The 22,313-nt window shown below is 41.4% G+C and overlaps 1 protein-coding gene across 1 annotated transcript in view; it reads left to right on the forward strand.

The window, feature by feature from the left end:
- Nucleotides 1–13,206: 13,206 nt before the first annotated feature.
- VPS53 (VPS53 subunit of GARP complex) overlaps nt 13,207–22,313 on the forward strand; it is a 122,200-nt gene continuing 113,093 nt past the window's right edge. Inside the window, exons 1-2 of the mRNA XM_043903317.1 lie at nt 13,207–13,432; nt 15,409–15,489. Coding sequence (XP_043759252.1) covers nt 13,346–13,432; nt 15,409–15,489 — 168 coding nt within the window. The 5' untranslated portion in view covers nt 13,207–13,345. The remainder of the gene's footprint in view (nt 13,433–15,408; nt 15,490–22,313) is intronic.

Consider the following 22,313-nt stretch of genomic DNA (forward strand, 5'->3'; position numbering starts at 1 on the left):
CCCTGCAAACGGGCGTGCCTCTCCGCCTGTCTCGCAGGGCGGCTGTGAGTTAGGTAAGGTCTTTTCACAAATACGTGTGAACTATATGCAACGCAGCAATCAGGAATTGTTCTTTCTCTTGGTATCCCCACAGCACAGTAACTTGCTGTTAAGCTTCTCAATAAACATCTATTAGGTCGAAGATGCCTGGCCTGAGCCAGCTTCCAGACTGCAGCTTCCTCAGTTTCATCCTGGACTGTTTGCAAAAGGTAACTGTGAGTCTGAGAAGCACAGTCACACTCAAGCACATGGCTTCTGCAAACAGAGGCCACAGCTGCACCCCACAGGGAAGTCTTTGCTTCTGCACACACTGATAATGATCCCTGTCAATAAAAAGCATAATTTACACAGAGAGCTGATTATATAGTGCTTGCCTTTGTGTATTGCTTCACATTTTTCAAAGTCCTTTCACATATGCATTTCCTTTGCTTATAAATGCAAAAATTTGCTTGTTTGCAGAAGGCCACACCTAGCTAAAGGTAGTCAACTTAAAAAAATATTCCAGAATGTTGATCCATTAAGGAAATTACCTTTGAAATGAGTTAGAACCAGCTGTGAACAAATTCAGCTGCCTTCTTAAAAACAGCAGATCAAGTGTCTTCATGTCTCATCAGTAATTCCATAAAAGGTTGATTTTTCTTACTCTATTTAACTAAACTCAGATAATTTCTTTGTCTTTTTTAGTTTTCTGATCATAAAAGTAATACTTTAAAAAGTAAACCATGCCCAGTATAGAAAATAATAATCATAAATAATGCTATCACTGAGATATTACTCTCAGATTATTAACAATTTTGTAGAATTCCTCCCAGCTTCTTTATATGCACATGTTATATATCTGAGGTCATGCTTTAAGTTAATTATGAATATTAATATTTCACTTATCATAAGCATTTTCAATGTTGAGTTTCACAAACCTGATTTTTAATGTCAGAAATGATTTTATATTTGAATTATTATAGATTATCTTTCAAAGTGGCTTTTCACTGGTTTTTAAAGAAATTCTTAACTGAGGGTGAGAGCAGGTTTGTTCAAAGATGCACCTTGGCATGCAAACTTAGGGCCTTCTTCTTTTCTGGTAACTTTATCCTTAAAAGTATTAAGATTCCCATCCTTACTCACACTCTCAGTTTCTGTTTTTAAAGTGGCATCATAATATCAACAGAAACCCAAGCTCCTATTTAAGTATCTAGTCTTTTCCTCTTTATAGGCTGAGCTCTATTAACCTATGTAGTAAACTACAATTATGTAGGTGCTTGGTACTTAAGAAATGAACAAAGGAAAAGGATTCCTATTAAGCTAAGTGTGTGGTGTCTTTGGCCACGCACAGTCAATTTCAACCCCGAGAGTTAATTACAGCTCAGTAAGATTGTAGGTGAAAATCTAAATGGCTGGAAACTAAGAACAGTGCAGACAACTATAATTCAAAAAAATACATGCACCCCTGTGGTCATAGCAGCATTATTCACAATAGCCAAGACATGGGAACAACCTAAATGTCCATCAACTGATGAATGGATAAAGAAGATGTGCTACATACATACGATGGGACATTACTCAGCCGTAAAAAAGAGTGAAACATGCCATTCGCAGCAACACAGATGGACATAGGTATTGTCGTACTAAGTGAAGTCAGAAAGAGACAAACATCACTTACATGTGGAATCTAAAATATGACACAAGTGAAATCTACAAAACAGAAACAGACTCACAGACAGAGAGAACAGACCTGTGGCTGCCAAGGGGGAGAGGGAGGGGCAGGGATGGAGTGGGAGTTTGGGTAAGCAGATCCAAACCATGATGTATAGAATGGGTAACAGCAAGGCCCTACTGGATAGAACAGGGAACTACATTCAATAGCCTGGATAGATCATAATGGAAAAGAAAATAAAAAAGAAAGAAAGATATATGTATAACTGAACCACTTTGCTGTATAACAGAGATTAACACACTATAGATCGACTATACTTCAATTAGAAAAAAAGAACAATGCAAAGAAAACTGATTGCTTACAGAGACTTAGAAGTCTAATTTGGGGAGGAATCTTCATTATATATAGCAAAAAGAACCTCAGCCCCAGGCATCCTGGCACATGCTTCTGTGGCAGCTGAGTGTCACCATTTGTCTGTGACTGACCTCGTGAACCATGAATGGTCAGTCTAAAGACTGAATGAACTTTTGTGGTAAGAGCCAGCTGATAATGCGTTTGCCCTGCAGGCAGAGCAAATTCCTACTTTGTCAGGTAACCTGATGGAGCTGCCTAGTGGAGGTCTGAGAAGGATTTGGAACGTTTTCCATATTATTAGTGTTAGATGAAGGGCAGGGAGCACTTGCTAGCCAAGAGTCTGTCTCTTTCCTTCTTTTATGTGTTATAAATCCATTGCTTCCTTATTGCAGGCCTTGAGTGGTTTGTTCAGCATATTTTCTCCTGTTTGGATTGTTAATACCATGTCCACTCAATCTGGTGCTATTTAACATCTGCTGCTCTGGTCCTGGCCAGAATGGCAGCTCACATATAAAGCTTCAAAAAAGATTTTAACATTGGAAAGGAAGAGAAATAACTATTGCTATTTTTAAACAATTTGGTAATTTATTGAAAAAAACTAAGAAAATCAACTGAAATATAAAATAAAGCAGTTGAGGTAAGGTGGCTGGATACAAGATCAACACACAGAAATAAATGGCATTTCTATAAGTCAACAAATAACAATTAGAAATGGTAATAGAAAAAGAGGACTATTTACAATAGTTTTTTAAACTTATAAAATGACTAGTTTTAGGCCTAACAAGAAATATGCAAGACCTATATGAAGAAAGTCACGAACTTTTACTGAAAGACATAAAACCCTAAATAAATGGAGAATATGGCTGAAAAACTAAATATTGTAAACATGTGAACTTTCCCCAAATTGATCTCTAAATTCAATATAATTCTAATTGAAATTCCAACATGTTTTGAATGAACTCCATAAACTCTCTCTAAAGTTTATGTGAATTAGAGAACATGTGCAAGAATAACCAAGAAATATTTGAATAAAGAACACCCCTGTGGGGTGGAGGAGGAATTTACAATATATCAAAACATTCTAGACCTTATCATCACTGAAACTGTAGAAGAAACAGATCAATGAAACAAAAGTCCTGAGCCAGACCCACTACGTTTAACCCGTGCAAGTGTATCCCACGTGTATGCAAAGAAAGGACTATGTAAGAAAACCACAGAAACTACTAGCCTTCCTTTGGAAAAAGTAAAGTTAGTTGAATAGTGTCACCCCAGGATTCACAATCACCTTAAAATGTGACATCACTTGAAAATGGGGGGTTTTGCAGATTTAACTGTGGTAAGGATTGAGGTGAGACTGTACTGGGTGATGATGGGCCCTGAATCCAATGAGCGTATCCTTACAAGAGACAGAGAGGGACACAGGCAGAGGGGAGAAGGCCCCGTGAAGATGCAGTGAGGGATTGGAAGGGTGAGTCCATGAGCCAAGGGAAGCCAAGGACTGCTGGCAGCCGCCAGAAGCCAGGGCAGACGCATGAGAGGGAGGGTTTCTCCCTCAGAGCCTCCAGAAAGGAGTCAGTCCTGCAGACACCTTGATCTCAGACTCCTGGCCTCCAGAAATGCGCAAAAATAAACTTCTGTTGTCATAATGTACCCAGCCTGTGGTAATTTGCTATGGCAACCCTGGGAAACGAATACAGTGCCCTGCCACACATCAAACAGAAACATAAATTCCAGGGATATTAAAAGTTACACATGAAAAGCAACACTGCAGACGTTTTAGAAGAAAACTTTGAAAAATATTTTTATAATTTGCCAGCTAAAGAATGTTTTCCCAAACAATGTACAAATCCCAGATGATACATAGAAACAGACTGATAGATTTATGTGCATTTTTAAAAAGCAAAAAACTGTACATCAAAAGTCACTCTTAACAAGTAAAAAGACAACATAAACTGAAGAAAATGTTGTGGTACACAGTAGAGAGGGCTTCCCTTGTGGTTCAGCTGGTAAAGATCCACCTGCAGTGCGGGAGATCTGGGTTCGATCCCTGGGTTGGGAAGATCCCCTGGAGAGGGGAAAGGCTACCCACTCCAGTATTCTGGCCTGAGGAATATCATGGACTGTTTAGTGGGATTGCAAAGAGTTCAACATGACTGAGTAACTTTCACATAGTAGAGTAAATATTCAGAATAGTCAAAGAAAACCTATAAATTATGAAGAAACACAAATTACCCAAAAGAATCAAAGAATATAAAATGGAAATAACAGAAGAGATGGAGAAACAGTGGAAACAGTGCAGACTTTATTTTGGGGGGCTCCAAAATCACTGCAGATGGTGACTGCAGCCATGAAATAAAAAGACGCTTACTCCTTGGAAAAAAAGTTATGACCAAACTAGACAGCATATTAAACAGTAGAGACATTACTTTGCCAACAAAAGTCCATCTAGTCAAGGCTATGGTGTTTCCAGTAGTCATGTATGGATGTGAGAGTTGGACTATAAAGAAAGCTGAGTGCTTTCTGAGCTGAAGAATTGAAGCTTTTGAATTGTGGTGTTGGAGAAGACTCTTGAGAGCCCCTTGGACTGCAAGGAGATGCAACTCGTCCATCCTAAAGGAAATCAGTCCTGAATAGTCATTGGAAGGACTGATGTTGAAACTGAAATTCCAATACTTTGGCCACCTGATGGGAAGAGCTGACTCATTTGAAAAGACCCTGATGTTGGGAAAGATTGAAGGTGAGAGGAGAAGGGGACAACAGAGGATGAGATGGTTGGATGGCATCACCGACTCAATGGATACAAGTTTGAGTAAACTCCGGGAGTTGGTGATGGACAGGGAAGCCAGGCGTGCTGCACTCCATGGGGTCGCAAAGAGTCGGATACAACTGAGCGACTGAACTGAACAGAAGAAATACAAAAGGTCAAGAGAAGTTTTATAAGTAAATATTTACAAGACATAATATCCAGTGTTCATAAAGATAGAGGCACTTTTTTCAGTGCTGATAGAAGTATAAATATGTATTGCAAGGATACAGTGTTGTTTGTAATAGCACACACACACAAATTTAGGAATGATCTAAATATTCAGAGGAGCCTGGCAGGCTATAGTCCATGGGGTTGCAAAGAGTTGGACACAACTTGGCGACGAAACCACCAAATATCCAGTAGTGGAGTACAGATCTTTCTGAGCTTCTGGTGGTGGTAGGTCCTGATAAACTCACCGTGGTTGAAAATATCGTGAGTTGAAAATCCATTTAATACTTCCAACCCACCAAACATCATAGCTGCACCTAGCCCACCTTAATTAAAAATGTTCAGGGGACTTCCCTGGTGGTTCAAGTGGTTAAGAATCCACTTTGCAATGCAGGGAATGAGGGTTCGATCCCTGATCTGGGAACTAAGATTCCACGTGCTGTGGAGCAACTGAGCTCCTTCACTGCAATTACTGAGGCCTTGAGCAACAATTAGACTGGTGCCACAGCGAAAGATCGACGATCCCACATGCTTCAACTAAGACCCAATGCATCCAAATTAATAATAAAAAATTTAAAACACACACACCCCCAAGACTAGAAAGGGAAACAAGTTTGTTTTTTGAGTGCTCAGAACACATTAGCTGACACTTGGGCAAAATTATCTAACATGAAGCTTATTTTATAATAAAATGTTGAATATCTAATGCAGTTTGTTGAATACTGGACTGAACGTGAGAAACCAAATGGTTGTGAGTATACCGTTTACCTCCTGACTGCCTGGCTGATGGGGAGCTGCAGCTCACTGCCTCTGCCCAACATCGCAAGAGGATGTATCACCCAGAATGCCACCAGCCTGGGAAAAAAATCAGGATTTGAAGTAGGGTTTCTGCTGGATGCATATTGCGTTCACACTGTCCTAAAATTGAAAAATCATAAATTGAACCATTATAAGTCAATTAGGATACCGTCTGACATAAAATATTCTTTGGTATGATCAAACTATGGACTACTATATGGCCTCTAAAAGCAGAGAAAGACCAAAATACAGAGAAAGATCTCCAGAGCATAACTGGAAATTTATGAATAAAATGGGGCTTCCCAGGTGGCTCAGTGGTGAAGAATCCTCCGGCCAATGCAGGAGATGTGGGTTCTGTCCCTGGGTGGGGAAGATCCCCTGGAGAAGGGCATGGCAACTCACTCCAGTATTCTTGCCTGGAGAATCCCATGAGCAGAGGAGCCTGGTGGGCTACAGTCCATGGGGTCTCAAAGAGTCAAGAAACTAAGCAACTGAGCGTGCACGCACATGCATAAAATACTATGTAAATGTACTTCATTGTATCAGTCCCTAATACCACTCACTATCATTTAGTGTAGTGGATTAGATATGCCCATAAAATGCTATGTAAGTACTGTGGGCTAACTGCACCACTGGAGGACTTCCCCATCACATGCTGAACTCTAGACCCAAGTAAATGTACTTAGATTGGGGCACTGAAGGCAAGGGAAAAGAAAAACCGATGACAAGCGAAGTGAAGATTTTCACAGGCATTTGAAAATATGTGACTGACACTAAGGAGAGAAACCCAAGTGTGGAGAGAAGAGATTTGGAAACTAGAGATGGCTGTTGAGAGTGACCTCTCAAAGCAATGTATCTCCATGGGGGACTGGGTTGGAGGAAGCTATCCGAGTCTTGAACAATATTACATTTAGAACATAGAACTTTTGACTGGCTTTCTGATGTAGATCTAAAAATGCTTAGCTGGGCCAAATATTTTTGGCTGGTGGAAAATGGATAAAAACTACACATCAGTGATTATAAAATTGGAGGGATGAGGATCACACCTTTCATTGGAATATTGTGTGTGGGAGAGTTGTTCACAGGAGTGTTATGTTTAGGGGACTTCCCTGGTGGTCCAGTGGCTAAGATTCTGTGCTCCCAGTGCAGGGAACCTGGGTTCGATCCCTGGTGGGGGAAGTAGATCCACATGCCACAAAAAAGATCAAAGATCGCATGTGCCTCAGCTAAGACCCAGTGCAGCCAAACAAATATTTTTTTTAAAAAGATAGTTTTGTTTAGCAGAAAGAAGATGGGGTTAAAAGAGCTTAAGAAATATTTGGTAGGATCCCTTTCCCCTTAGAATTGCTGGCAAAATGTACAAATGTATCTTTTTCTGGGGAAAGAATTTATGGTATGGAGGTCTTCACTTCCTCCAAGGGATTGAAAGGTTGTTGCTGAACCACCAAAAAGACGCCGGGATTCTTGGCCTCCGGAGTGAAGAATTCAATCTGGGGCTAGAGATGAGGCTTGATGGCTCAGAGCTTTGTTTACTAGAGCTCCAAGCATCCTTACCTTGTCCTGAAGAATCCCGGACGAGCCCCCAAGATGAAAGGTTGTTGTTGACCCACGAAAAGACACTGGGATTCTTGGCCTCTGGAGGAGAAGAATTCAATCCGGGGCCAGAGATGAGGCTTGATTGCTCAGAGCTTTTGTGTAATAAAGTTTTATTGAAGTATAAAGGAGATAGAGAAAGCTTCTGACATAGGCATCAGAAGGGGGCAGAAAGAGTACCCCCTTGCTAGTGTTAGCAATGGAGTTATACACTCTCTAATTAGTTATTACAGTGAATCAAAAGAATGTCTGGAGGTTGTAAAGACCTCACTAGATCTACTCCCATAATTTACATTTTAAGATAATAGGATTAGCCAGAAGGTTTTTTCCAGAGACTGTCCTCAAGCCGGATACATTATTGTTGTATAATCCTAAGGAATGTAGAGGGAAAAAAGTTTGTTCTTTCTTCCTCCTTGAGAATTCCAGACCCCTCTCTCCTTGGAGACCCCTAGACTTCTTATCAGCCTGCCTAGGAAATGACTCTCTGAGGATCTAGATTCAAAAAAAGATGAAGAACTAGCGGTGGTAGACCAGGAGAAGAGGAGCCGCTAAAGGCCCAGCTCAGGGAATGCAGCAGAACACAGAAGGAAGACAGCACGAAATGAGGGCAGGAAGTGACCCTGGCATTGTGAGAAACTTGAGGGTGTCAGACACATTAATTAATGGTAGCTACATTATAATAGTTGTACTAGTTAATGTCAATTTTATGAAACAAGCGTTTATATTTGTTGTAATATGTGAGACTTTCACCTGTGTGATTAGCACTTTGTTGAGTGAAGGAATTACTCCGAACTCGATGTAGCCAATGGGGAAGGGTCCTAATATAAAAGTATCCGGGAGCTGGTATATAGATGTGACTGGATGCCTGAGCTACCAGCGTGGGAACAGAGGAACTATGAAGCTAGGTGGAGATTATAATCTCTTTAGCAAGAATGGGCATGCACGGAGAACCTGAGTACCAATCAAAACAAAACTGGGTGTCCAGGATATGGAAACAGTCAGAACACTCCTATTTTTATACCCAAATTTCTCATATCTGTACACTTCCATATTTTATTTATCTTAAGAGTTTACAATCTGTTTTTCCAGGCTTCCTCCTTCTATTAAAGGTATTTTTATATCTCTCTTTTGCTTATCATAAACAGTGTAGGCTGTTGTTACTTATCTTTTTTTTTTTTTTAATTTTGACTGCGCTGGCTCTTCCTTGCCGAGGCAGCAGATGTGGGTTCAATCCCTAGACTGGGAACTAGGAGCCCACATGCCACAGGGCAGTAAGCCTAAGTGCACGTCTATCCAGCTAAGCCCACTGGAATATCAGTCAAAAACAAACACCGGTGTCCAGGATGTTCAGAAAATTCCAGAATGAATGCCAGCAAAATGCCATCTGTCCTCATGAAAAGTCATGCACTTAAAGCAATGCATAAAGAAGCACCAAAAAGACATTTTGAACAAGATTTAATATAGGGATTAAACTATATGCCTCTACTACAAGTTGGCTTGGAAGCTTTTTACCACCCATAGTGACAAGTGTCTGTGTGTGATTATGCTTGAGGGTCCAAGGCGGGTATTTGTGGGAATCTGCAGGGAGTATTTTCGGTTATCACAGGATGGGGGTGAGAGGCATACTACTGGCATTTAATGGGTAGAAAGCTTGTCATTTAGACATTCTATGATTTTTTTTTTAAAGTTTCATAAAAAGCCCAGGTGTTCAGGAGGTGGTCCTTATGGAGACCCTTCTTAACAGCATAAAGACACTGTTTCAATCTTAGAAAATAACACGCTGCACCATGTCTACTCAATTAATTATAGTACAGCTCCTTCAAAAATAATGAAACCAGTTGCAAATATCATAGGGTGTTGGAGACTCCTTTTAACAGTTAGGAAAAAACCAGTAAATTGACAGAGGCACAGAAATTCAGAGATCTCACTGGATCTCATGAACAAAGGCTGTTTTAAAATGACTATTTCCAAAAAAAAATAATAATAATAAATAAAATGATTATTTCCAGCCAATGTATTTAAACATTTTGGGCACAAAGAGAAACATTGTGAAAGGAGGGTTACTTTTTTTTTCTTTTGTTTTATTCTGATGCCATCCTCAGAGATGCACCCCAACACTGTCCTACAGACTGTTGTAGTACTTCTCTTCTACTTTATCCTTTTCCCATTGCTGATTAAAGGATAGGGTCTCTGAGGTTGGTTTTGTGCTTTTTTTTTTTTTAAGATTTAGAGGTTGAATTTATTCATTTAGTGAACTTTCAAGGTAGAAAAGATGTTTCTATGATAACTTTGTCATCAGCTACATACCCTATTCCATTATAGGAAATTGTTTTGTTTTTTTAAAAGCCCAGTTCATTTGTGAGAACACCTTATTTTCATAGCCAAATTTTTCATATCTGTACACGCCCATATTTTATTTAAGAGTTTATAATTTGTCTTTCCAGGCTTCCTCCTTCTATTAAAGATATTTCTCTCGTTTGCTTATCGTAAACAGTCTAGCCTGTTACTACTCTTTTTTTTTTTTAATTTTGGCTGCCCTGAGTCTTCCTTGCCAAGGGTAGGGGACACAGGTTCGATCCCTTGTTGGGAAGTTAAGGGTCCACATGCTGCAGGGCAACTAAGCCCATGTGCAGCAACTACTGAGCCTGTTCCCAGTCAGTTCATCCTGTGCTGCTACTGAACCTGTGCTCCACAACAAGAGAACTAGAGAAAGCTGACGTCCCCTGCATTGGAAGGTGGATTCTTAACCACTGGACCACCAGGGAATGCATTTTTCTTCATCTAATGTCCATCTATCTCTCTGCTCTTTGTCTTCCTAGACTTTTGTACTGTGTAACTCTCTTAAAATGCAAACTTATATTCATTATCAGTATCTTAATCTGCAAAGAGGAAGAAGGAAGGTAATGAGGTTGGGAGCTTCAGCATAAGAAAGGGCTTGGGTCACAGGGGGAATGCAATTGAGGGTTGACAATGGAATTGTAAAAGGACAATCAACGGAATTGGACAGCATGACTTAGTACTGGAGATGGTCACCGTGGTTCCCCAACTCTCCCCAACAATGTGGGCTGCCCAGAAGCAGAGAAAACAAAAATAATGGGGGCCAGGGCTGATGACAGGCCTGGTGGAAGCTGGTCCTGTCACTCTTCTGCTTAGAATCCGTCAAAGGCTTTCCACTCCTCAAATGACCATCACAAGTCTCTGCTGTCTGGCATTGCCCATCTCTTTGGCCTCTTCCTGTTCCATTCTCCGCATGGCTGTCCAAGTCCCCTACCCTGGCCAAGTTCTTCATCCTTCTGGCTTTTGCATATACTCTTCCTTTTATCTGTCATCTCCTATTCACAGCTCCACCCTTTGCTTCAGCTTAAAAGTCTCTTCAGAGAAGCCTCTCCTGATCCTCAAATCCAATCAGAGCACTCCATCATCTTTCACCATATGCTTTACTTCTCTTGCATGTAACTATTACAATTCTTGATTGTGATACCTGGAAACAGTTCCATGGAGGCAGGTATTTGGTTTATTTTTTTGATTGCTAGATTCCCAGCACCTGGCCTAGTGCCTATTGCCAGCAGGAACATTCATTCACTCTTTCAATAAATTCACTGAATGAATGGCAGGAAGAATTATGGGACCTGGGGGACATTTTTTGTTAGTTTTTAACTACATCCCCACTTTCTCTTTTGTGAATTGCAGATAATAACTACCAACCTCTGAACTGCCATGTAGATTAAAAGATGATGTATTATATATACACGGCATGGGCTTCCCAGGTGGCTCAGTGTTAAAGAATCCCTCTGCCAAGCAGGAGACATGGGTTTGATCCCTGGGTTGGGAAGACCCCCTGGAGAAGGAAATGGCAACCCACTCCAGTAGTCTTGCCTGGGAAATCCCATGGACAGAAAAGCCTAGTGGGCTACAGTCCATGGAGTCTCAAAAGGTCGGGCATGACTTAGCGGTTACATAGCAGTAGCACACTTATCATGGTGCCTGGCAAATAGTAAGGACTAGGAAATGTGAGTTATTATAATCATCATAAAAAATAAGCTCTATGAGCAACCAGAACTCTCATCTATTGCTGGTAGGAATGCAATACCACTTCCAGGTTATTTACCCAAGTGAAATGAAAACATATTCACGCAAAATCCTCGTTTATTCATAGTCGCCCCAAATTAGGAACAACCCCAGTGTCTTTCAACCAGAGAATAAAGAAACTGTGGTGTATCACAGACTGGATTGCCACTCAGCAAGAAGAAATAAACTACCGACACATGCAACAATGTGGATGAGATGGAAATGCATCATGTTAGTGTGAAAGAAACCGACCTAAAAGGTGACATATTGTATGATTCCATTTATATGAAATTCTGCAAAAGTTAAACTATAGGGACAGAAATCTGGCCAGTGGTTGCCAGGGGAGTAGGTGGGCATGAGAGAATGTGGGATGGGGTGGGGTGGTGGTGATGGAACTGTTCTAGGATTTGATTGTGACGGTGGGTACATGATGATATGCATTTATTAAAACTCATGGCATTCTAAACTAAATGGATGGACTTTATATATTTCTTACTGTGTATAAAAAATGAAAAACATCCAAGAGAGATAGATATCATTTGCTTTTAAAAAATATACTTCTGATTTATAAAAGTGTTACAGGTTCACAGACAATTTGGGAAAATCTGCAAAGAATATGTTGAATCGCCTGCAGAAAAGGAGTATTTCTTATCATTTTTATAGACACAAAATACACACACAAACTGGGATCATGCTGTGTATTTCTGCTTTCTGATAATATCAGTGTTTTCCCATGTCATTAAATTTCAAAACCATGATTTTGAGTCAATAATATTCTAGCATATAATTGATTTATATATTTATGTCTTCCTTTACTACAATTTTGATTATTAAAAAAAGCTCATTGGGGCCAGGGACTCTGGTTTCACATTGGGGCCATCTTGGTTTCACAATGTTTAACAGGTAAAACAACTCATCCTTTGTGCAATGATATCATTGTGGCTGGAGGAAAAGTGGTTCCACAGGGTGACTTTGCTTTTTTTCCTCTGCGATGCAGAGGGCTGGACACCCTCTTACTAACCTGTATTACTAGCTTAAATTTGCATAATGCTTTTAATATTTCTCTCTCTCCACCTCCTGGCTGGGTCGATGGAGTAATTTGTTCAAGATTACACAGCTCATCATTCGTGGACTGTGACTTAGACTCTAGATATTCAAGACTCCTAGAAAGTCAACATTTCCCCGGGATGGGTCACTGCCTAATCTGACTCTCCCCTCCCGTCCCCCTCAAGAAGGAAGCTGCAGACACACCTTGAAAATTGCCCAGAGGCTTGGCACACGGGGGACTAATATCAAGTGGACGCTATTCCATCCTACAAATTGTCCTTGGCAACATCGCCACTTACCAGCTGGGGTCATTTCTCCCCCGATGGCTGGGGGGACACCTAGTGCCACTGAGCAAGGGGCCCCTGAGAGCAGAGGGATCGCGCGCCCCGAGGCCCGAGAGGGTTAATGTCATTCGATCGCGACACTGCCGGGGCGCACCCTCACTTGGAGAGGAGCGGGTGGTCCTGCCCGGCCTTTCCCAGCGCCAGGGCCCGAGTAGGGGGGCGCCTTCTGAGAGGTGAAGCGGGTCCCCATCATCTTAAGGAGAGGTAGGGGCCGCAGAACTACATACAGGGCTGCTCGGGGAGACTCTCGAGAGGTGCTAGGAATGCCTCGTTCAGGAGACCAGAGATCAGTCCTCCGCTATCCCAGAGTGCCTCGGATTCCGGAAGTGCTCGGCTTCCCGGAAGTGCCCGATTGGCTGACAGAGCCCAGACTCGCCGGACCGCTGCAGCTGGAGCGTTTCTGTTCTCCGGCGTGAGTGGCCGCAGGAGGTGCGGCTCCGGGTCCGGGTGGGCGTCGGGAGGGGGCTGGGCGGCAGGATGATGGAGGAGGAGGAACTGGAGTTCGTAGAAGAGCTGGAAGCCGTGCTGCAGCTCACGCCCGACGTGCAGCTCGCCATCGAGCAGGTGAGCGTTCCGCCCCCCGAGGGGAGGAGAGTGCGGAGACTGGGGCAGCTCTGGGGGTGGGACGGCGAGGAAGCTGTCTTCGGACTGAGATGTGGGAGCTAGGCGCCAAGGGCAAGGAAAGGTTTTGAGGGGAGGTGGTGGTGGGAATGGGTTTCTCAATCTAGAAAAGGGAGAGAGGTCTTCCTCGGCCTTGATTGACTTTGGAGGGTGGGGCGTTCTGGTGGGTTTGGGCAAAGGAGCTGTGCCTCCTGAAACGATGCACCTAGAAGGTACCTCGTGGGTAACAACCTCCGGTTTAGGGGTTGTGGGGCTGTTCATTCATCAGGTTGCTGTCCCGATGTTCCCGGATTCTCCGTCTAGCCCCTTGTGACTGATTTAGAATTGAGGGGAGGTGAGTAACCTCTACTTTTGAAGCATATCGCAAAGCAGAGGGGAAACGGCTAAAAAAAAGAGAGAAAGAGAGAGAGAGACCTCCTTTACCATTCTTAAATGGTTGAAAATTTCTCCTGGTGATTAGGTTAAAGAATATTCCTCAGGCAGCTAAGCCTCGGCGCCACAACTACTGAACCCATGCACTGCAGCTACTGAAACCCAGTACCTGGAGCCTATATTCTGCAAGAAGAGAAGCCACTGCAATGAGAAGCCCTCACACTGCCACGAAGAATAGCCCCAGCTCACCGCAACTCGAGAAAGCCCATGCATAACAAATCTTAAAAAATAATAATTTTATTATTATAAAGCTTAAATAATCGAAAATAAATCTTAAAAAAAAAAAAGGCAATTTAGACCCTTGTACAGGGTATTGCTCCCGATAAAGGGAGAAAAATCTCCCTTAAAGGAGTTGGTGTAGCGGATTTAAGAAAAGGAGGGGTGTGCCATACTAATGATCACGGGAAGTTTTTTTTTTTTCTTCCCACGGGAAGTTTTTTAAAGTAAAACATTACTACTTCTGTTACTTATAGTTAATACTTATTGAGCATTAATACTTACTATGGGTGGTAATTTGTTTGTGTTGTCCCACTTACCTCTTGGATATGTGTTTTTCTTGGAGTGGTTGGATAACTCACACAAAGCACATTTGACACATCCTGGGAATGCCAGGGCAAAGGTTTGGGTGTTCAAGCCACACTGCTCCCGACCCACCTCCACCAGCCAGAAAGAGAAATACATTTCTTTTTTTTTTTTTGAGAAATACATTTCATTTGCTTTGGGCCTACTGGCCTCCAATAGAAGAAATGAATAATGCAGCCCGTTGTTAGATGAGGGTTTTAGACCTCCCCACCACCCCTGCCCCCTTTTCTTAGTAACATTGAATTCTAGCATAGATTTGTCCAATAAGCAGACATTTAAAAAAAAAATTCACGTCCCAGAATAACTGCCTTGAGCTAGTGAAATCCAGTGCCCAGGGGATTACTTGACTGTTTTTATAATCCACTGTGTTATATGTTCTTCAAATTGCAATGTTTTAAGGGAATTATCTGTATTTCTCTGAAGGCAGAGGTATTCTTTCTCCTATAAAAGAGATGGACAGTTTCTGAATGCCAGCACTCCATCCTAACACTGTCCAAAGGATAAAAATCGCTTCGGTGCTTCTACTGCTGAGACATTGTTGAGACATGGTGCATTAGTCCATTATCAAGATTCCCTTAATACAACCATGTCATCAACTGGCTTAATCTGCTGGTGTATAATGCTCGTTTATTCTACCTTGTCCTTGGGATTTCGTGGCAGTCTGAATACTTCTTACTGTTGCACCTTCTGTTAGTTTTACCAAGATGTTAAAATTACAGATGTTGGTGAAAATTATAGATATACTTTACCAGATATTTTACTGAGCATTGGTTGTTGGGCCTTGCAAAATGAAAAAAAGATATGGTCTTTGCTTTCAAATAACTTACCAACCAATAGGAAGGAAAGAATACATAAAGCAGGACAGGAAGATGATGGTGATTTTTTAATTCTCTCTCTTTATGTAGGTATTTCCAAGCCAGGATCCTCTAGATCGAGCAGATTTCAATGCTGTGGAGTATATCAACACCCTGTTCCCAACAGAACAAGTAAGTGCTGCATTTCCTTCTTGCAATGGCTTCTGGAACATTCTGAGTATTAATGATTAGTTTGTTACAGTACATAACCCAAGGGACCTTGATAAACAAATAAGGGTTAAATTCAAGTCAGACTTCTTCGTAACCAGTTTTGGGAGGTGGTTAGCTAATACCAAATACTGTTGTTGTGTCAGAGTGGAATTCTCCGTGTAGTGAGCATATTAGAAACTGTACCCTTAGGTTGAAAGAGTCCATCTTGTTCCCTGCTCCCCAAGATTTTCTGTAGTAAATCGGGAAGTGGAAAGGATTTTTCAAATGTAATAGGGGAAAATGGGAGTGAGGTGTGCAGGATAAGCTTGGAGTTAGAAAGCTACTTTTATTCCTTTTTCAAGATGTAAATTTCAGAACTTTGATTTCCAGCCCACCAGACTGTGGTTGGGTGTTGGCACCTTTACCCTGTATTGTGAGTAAGAAGGAAGAGCCTTACTTACACCACTGACAGTTGTAGTGGTGAGTAGGATAGGAGTAGTGTGTTAAGGTGAACTCAGTTTTGAACATATTTGGGCCATCCAGGTAGAAATACATAGTTGGATATTTGAGTCTGGAGCTTATAATCCCCATAACTGTTAGTATCTTGGCATGGATCTTTCCAAACTTTTTCTGATGAACATGCTAATTTTTAAAATAAAGTTGTAAAAAATGGTATATACTGTGTGATTGTCCTTTATGAGATTTCAAAAGTAGCCTTTAGAGCTCTTTTTTGGAGGAGTTGGCAGTGGAGGGGAGCTGTGCTATGTGGCTTGTGGGATCTTAGTTCCCCAGGCCCCAGCAGTGAAAGTACCAAGTTCCAACCACTGGACCATTGGGGAATTCCCTAGAGTTCATCATTTTCTCATGAAAGAGGTTCTAGGAATTAGCTGGAGATGGAAATTTGGAATCAAGTCGGTATAATTTGGAAAACTCAGCAGTGTCCACAGGACTGGAAAAGGTCAGTTTTCATTCCAATCCCAAAGAAAGGCAATGCTAAAGAATGCTCAAACTACCACACAATTGCACTCATCTCACATGCTAGTAAAGTAATGCTTAAAATTCTCCAAGCTAGGCTTCACAAATACATGAACCGTGAACTTCCAGATGTTCAAGCTGGTTTTAGAAAAGGCAGAGGAACCAGAGATCAAATTGCCAACATCTGCTGGTTCATTGAAAAAGCAAGAGAGTTCCAGAAAAACATCTATTTCTGCTTTATTGACTATGCCAAAGCCTTTGACTGTGTGGATCACAATAAACTGGAAAATTTTGAAAGAGATGGAAATACCAGACCACCTGACCTGCCTCTTGAGAAACCTGTATGCAGGTCAGGAAGCAACAGTGAGAACTGGACATGGAACAACAGATAGGAAAAGGAGTATGTCAAGGCTGTATATTGTCACCCTGCTTATTTAACTTATATGCAGAGTACATCCTGAGAAATGCTGAGCTGGATGAAGCACAAGCTGGAATCAAGATTGCCGGGAGAGATATCAATAACCTCAGATATGCAGATGACACCACCCTTATGGCAGAAAGTGAAGAGGAACTAAAAAGCCTCTTGATGAAAGTGAAAGAGGAGAGTGACAAAGTTGGCTTAAAGCTCAACATTCGGAAAACTAAGATCATGGCATCTGGTCTCATCACTTCGTGGCAAATAGATGGGGAAACAGTGTCAGACTTTATTTTTCTGGGCTCCAAAATCACTGCAAATGGTGATTGCAGCCATGAAATTAAAAGATGCTTACTCCTTGGAAGGAAAGTTATGACCAACCTAGATAGCATATTAAAAAGCAGAGACATTAAAAAAAAAAAAAAAAAAAAGCAGAGACATTACTTTGCCAACAAAGGTCCATCTGGTCAAGGGTACGGTTTTTCCAGTGGTCATGTATGGATGTGAGAGTTGGACTGTGAAGAAAGCTGAGCACCGAAGAATTGATGCTTTTGAACTGTGGTGTTGGAGAAGACTCTTGAGAGTCCCTTGGACTGCGAGGAGATCCAGCCAGTCCATCCTAAAGGAGATCAGTCCTGGGTGTTCATTGGAAGGACTGATGCTGAAACTGAAATTCCAATACTTTGGCCACCTGGTGGGAAGAGTTGCCTTATTGGAAAAGACCCTGATGCTGGGAGGGATTGGGGGCAGGAGGAGAAGGGTATGACAGAGGATGAGATGGTTGGATGGCATCACCGACTCGATAGACATGAGTTTGAGTAAACTCGAAGTTGGTGATGGACAGGGAGGCCTGATGTGCTGCGATTCATGGGGTAGCAAAGAGTTGGACATGACTGAGCGACTGAACTGAACTGAACTGAGGTATAAAGATAGCAGTTTAAGCTACAGAGGTATTTCATTTACCCCATCCTATCAAGACAGCTGACTCGCCAAAGCAAATTGTTAGATTTGAAAATTATGTATATAGGGAACCATCAGGTTCTCCCCTCTTCCTGATAAGTGTTTGTGGGTTTTGTTTTTAGACCACTGAAGGTAACATAAGACATTGGTCATTCCACAGATTCAGTTATATGTCTTGTCTAATTACATCCCCCACATCCATGATAATGTATTGTAAAGTTTCTTTACAATTCAGAAAATTTATGACACAAGGGTACCTTTATTTCCCCAACTCCAGATTTTCACCATTTTCCAACCCAGATTCCCATGGATCTTAATTAAAAGATAATAGAATGTAATAGCGTGATTTATCATTTCTTTCAACTATTGCTAGATCTTGGGCAAAACCCATCTATATATCTCATGGACATGCAGTAAATACTTGTGAATTATGAGTTTAGACTATTTAAAGTAGATGTCAATATATCAAGAATAAATTTGGTGACACTAAGGAGGAGGGTGTATACATGTTTGTCTTGAATGGCAGCTGCTCGTGGGTCTGGGGTTACTTCAAGGCAGGAGGGTGGACTGGAACACATCCTGGATGTTTCTAACTCACCGGGTCCGGGTGGGAAGAGCTCAGGTTTCTGTATTCAACAGGGCTCCCTGGGTAGGTTCTGACACATAGCCAGGTTTGGTAATGATCTAGAAAATCTTCCTAGTCTCCTAGTAGGAAACTGAAGATGGTCATTTCTCATGTTTCCATTAGAGGTTTGATGAGGGGAATCTGGATAACATTTATTAAAGACTAATATAATTAGGGGGCTTCCCTTGTGGATCAGCTGGTAAAGAATCCACCTGCAATGTGGGAGACCTGGGTTCAGTCTCTGGGTTGGGAAGATCCCCTGGAGAAAGGAACGGCTCACTCCTGTATTACAGCCTGGAGAATTCCATGGACTGTATAGTCTATGGGGTCGCAAACAGTTGGACATGACTGAGCGACTTTCACTCACAGTATAATTAGGAACTTTGAGAAAAAGAGCCATAGGGAGCTGTGGCTTTTTAAAAATTATTTTTTGGCTGTGCTAGGCGGGCTTTTCTCTCGTTGCGGCGAGTGGGGGCCACTCTTCAGCTGCGGTGCACAGGCTTCTGGGTGTGGTGGCTTCTCTCTTTTGTGGAGCCCAGGCTCTCGGATGCACAGGCTTCCGTGTTTGTGGTGTGGACTCATAGCTGTGGCACCCAGGCTCTAGGGCACAGGCTCGATAGCTGTGGCGCACGCCCTTAGTGGTTCTGCTGCTTGTGGGATCTTCCTGGATCAGGGTTCGAACCTGTGTCTCCTGCATTGGCAGGCAGATTCCCAAGCCACCAGGGAAGCCCCATAGGGAGCTGTTGTTAAATAATTTCTAATGGCTCCCCAAATGCTCTGCATCTGTGTCATTAAGTGAGAAAAAATAAGATGGCAAATTGCTTATCATCCGGGTTTCATTTTTTTTTTTTAAGCTCTTTTTTTTACATAGAAGGAACAGTAGAGGGCAGCGGACCAAAATGCTAATGGTGATTGTACTCAATTGGGGGTATCGGCGGATATTATGTATTTTCTGTAATTAGCAAGAATTGCCTTTAGAATCAGGAAATACTTTTCAATAATTTAAACATTTTTAAATGATACAATTAAAGCCACATCACAGCTGAACTAGATGGGTGTTTCTCAGACACGAGATGTTATCCCCTTCACCCTGGGTTGCCAGTCTGGATTCCTATGGGGTGTTTTCCCAGTTCCAGGAGAGGCCCTCAACCCCAGTGAGAACAACTGCCACAGTGAGACTCAAGGCCCCAAACTGATAGCGCAGATTGTGACACATCCGTCAGGTGTGTTGGGGTGTACAAAAAGTAGGTCAAGAACCATCATATTAGCGGTCTCCTGGTAGAGTAATAAAGAGCGGAGACCCAGGAGGCAGACAGACCCCAACCATATCCAGCTGTGCTGAATCTTGTATCTCTGACCTTGGACAAACCATCTATCCACTCAGAGCCTGTTTTTTTTTTTTTTTTTTTTGTGGGGAGGGCCATGCCGTGAGGCATGTGGAATCTTAGTTCCCCTATTAGGGATCAAACCCTCAACCCCTGCGTTGGAAGCACACAGAGTCTTAACTACAGGACCGCCAGGGAAGTCCTCAGAGCTCATTCTTTACATTAAAGAGAAAACCAATCTAGTTGAGAGGATTAATGGAAGTAACTTCTGGAAAACATCTGGAAGAACATTGCCTAACAGATCCACATTGAATGTTAGCATCCTTTCCCTTGTTCTTCCCCAGAGAAAATCTGGAAGATAAAGTGATTATCTTCCATGGGTCCACTTAACATGCAAGCAAGTGTTATAATTTAGGAGATTTCTTACTGGTCTGTTTCTTGCTGTATTCATGGGGTACTCAATATTTTTAAATGTTTCCCCCTTGTCAGCATGTTATCATTAAGAAGAGGCTTTGTTGTCTCAAAACCTCCCTGCTCACGGTCTTTAGTTTTGGTGTCAGAGTTCTTTGAGTAAATGTAGCTTATTTACTTAACGTTCCTATTGATGGCCATTTAGGTCATTGCCAGGTTTTTTGCTCTTTTAAATTAAATGCAGTAGGTCATCTGAAGGTGTAAATATTTTGAGTACTTCTTAGATTATTATGGCTTAAGCAAGACCTTAATGTCTAGGGAGTATTACATTTAAGAAATGGTTACTGTACCACCAAAAATTAATATTGACTGATGTGGAAAGACCTCGTAGTTAAATCATTAAATGAAGAAAGCATGGTGCGGGACAGTGTGCCTTAGATACAGAAGAGCTGGTAGGTTACTATATGCTTTTAATACCTAGATCATTTCTGAGAAGGTGCAACAAAAACTCGCTCAGAGGTATTGCTTCTGAGGAGGAGAATGGAAGGCAGGCAGGGGTAGAGGAAGCCTTACTTTTCACTATTTACCTTCTTTACCTTCTGCTGTTTGAATTCTGGGTTATGTATGTGTTTTACCAACTTTAAATAGGTTATAATTTTAAATCTTTGATATAACTTCCCATTTTTAGAAAAGGTGCAAGAATAGTGCAGAGAATTCATGGCTCCCCTTCTCACAGAGTCCCCAAATGTTAATATATTAAATGCTCCCCAATTTTTTTTTTTCCTAAAGGAATGAGTTCCAGCAGAGATTAGGAAGGCAGGAACTGTTTTGCCCATTTTGCTTCTGAGGAAACAGAAACCCAGTGAGGTTGAACAGTTTACCCTGTATCCTTTCAGCAGGTTGGCAGGGGCAGAGTTATGCCAGCTCCTCCAGTGACTGAGCTCCTGTTACCACAGTGATGATTTGTCCCTAGTCCGGTTTTGAAATAACAGATGGCAGTGGATTCTTCAGTTAAAATAACTTCTCTTTGAACAGACTCTGTATGATTGCAATAACGTAAGACCATGAAATTTTTGCACCTGGTCTTGTGTCCCTGTATATGTTCTGATGTCTCCTAGTTTATAGTCTGTGGGAACTTGAATAGAATTTGTATCCTACTGTTGTGTGAAGATGGTATAAATCTTATTATGTTGAATTGGTTCATAGTGCTTTTCAGGTCTGCTGTATACTTCTGCTTCTCTGTATATTCATTCTACTAATTTTGAGAGTTTGATATTGAAACTCTTAACTAAAAATCTTAATTTATCTGCTTAAAAAATAATTGTAATATGTAGTAGAACTGTATGTAACTTTGTTCTGTATTTTCCAAATCTCCTGTAAATGTGTTGTCATATGTTCATAATTTAAAAAAATAAAAAAAAGTGAGACCTGGCAAAAATGAAAAAAAGCTTTCTGTTCATTGCAGTCCATAATCCCACTGTGTATATTTATTGAACATTTTTATTCTGAAGGATATGACAAAAAAAACACAATTCTATCAAAATATTAAAAAAATAAGATAACTTCTCTTTTCTGAGATTCATCTTTACCTCAGTCTCTTATTGGATTTCTGAAAGTTCTAAGTCACCCTTGGCTTTGTCAGAACAGTAGATCAGATATGAATGGCCCTATCTGATACCTCAAACACCTGTGACTTGGTTTCTCTCTCTCTCTTTTCCCAAAGAAAATACTTACTGCATAATAGTAATATATTCATTTTTTCAGTTTTTTCCTTTTATTGAGGTGACGTTGGTTTATAACACTGTGTAAATTTCACATCTGCAGCATTGTATTTCTACTTCCCTGTGCCCTTCAGCACGCTCACCACCACAAGCTTGGTTCCTGTCACCAGACTGTTGATCCCTTTTACCCATTTTGCTGCCCATCCCTCTCTGGTAACCACCACTCTGTTCTCTGTATCTGCCTGTTTGTTTTCATTTGACTTGTTCATTTATTTTTGTTTTTGTTGTTATTTGTTTCTCGTATTTCACACATGAGTGAAATCATACGGTATTTGTGTTTCTCTGTCTGACTTACTTCTCTTAGGATAATACTC

Source organism: Cervus elaphus, chromosome 5 (assembly GCF_910594005.1).
Source record: "Cervus elaphus chromosome 5, mCerEla1.1, whole genome shotgun sequence".
In the NCBI taxonomy this organism is placed as follows: domain Eukaryota; kingdom Metazoa; phylum Chordata; class Mammalia; order Artiodactyla; family Cervidae; genus Cervus; species Cervus elaphus.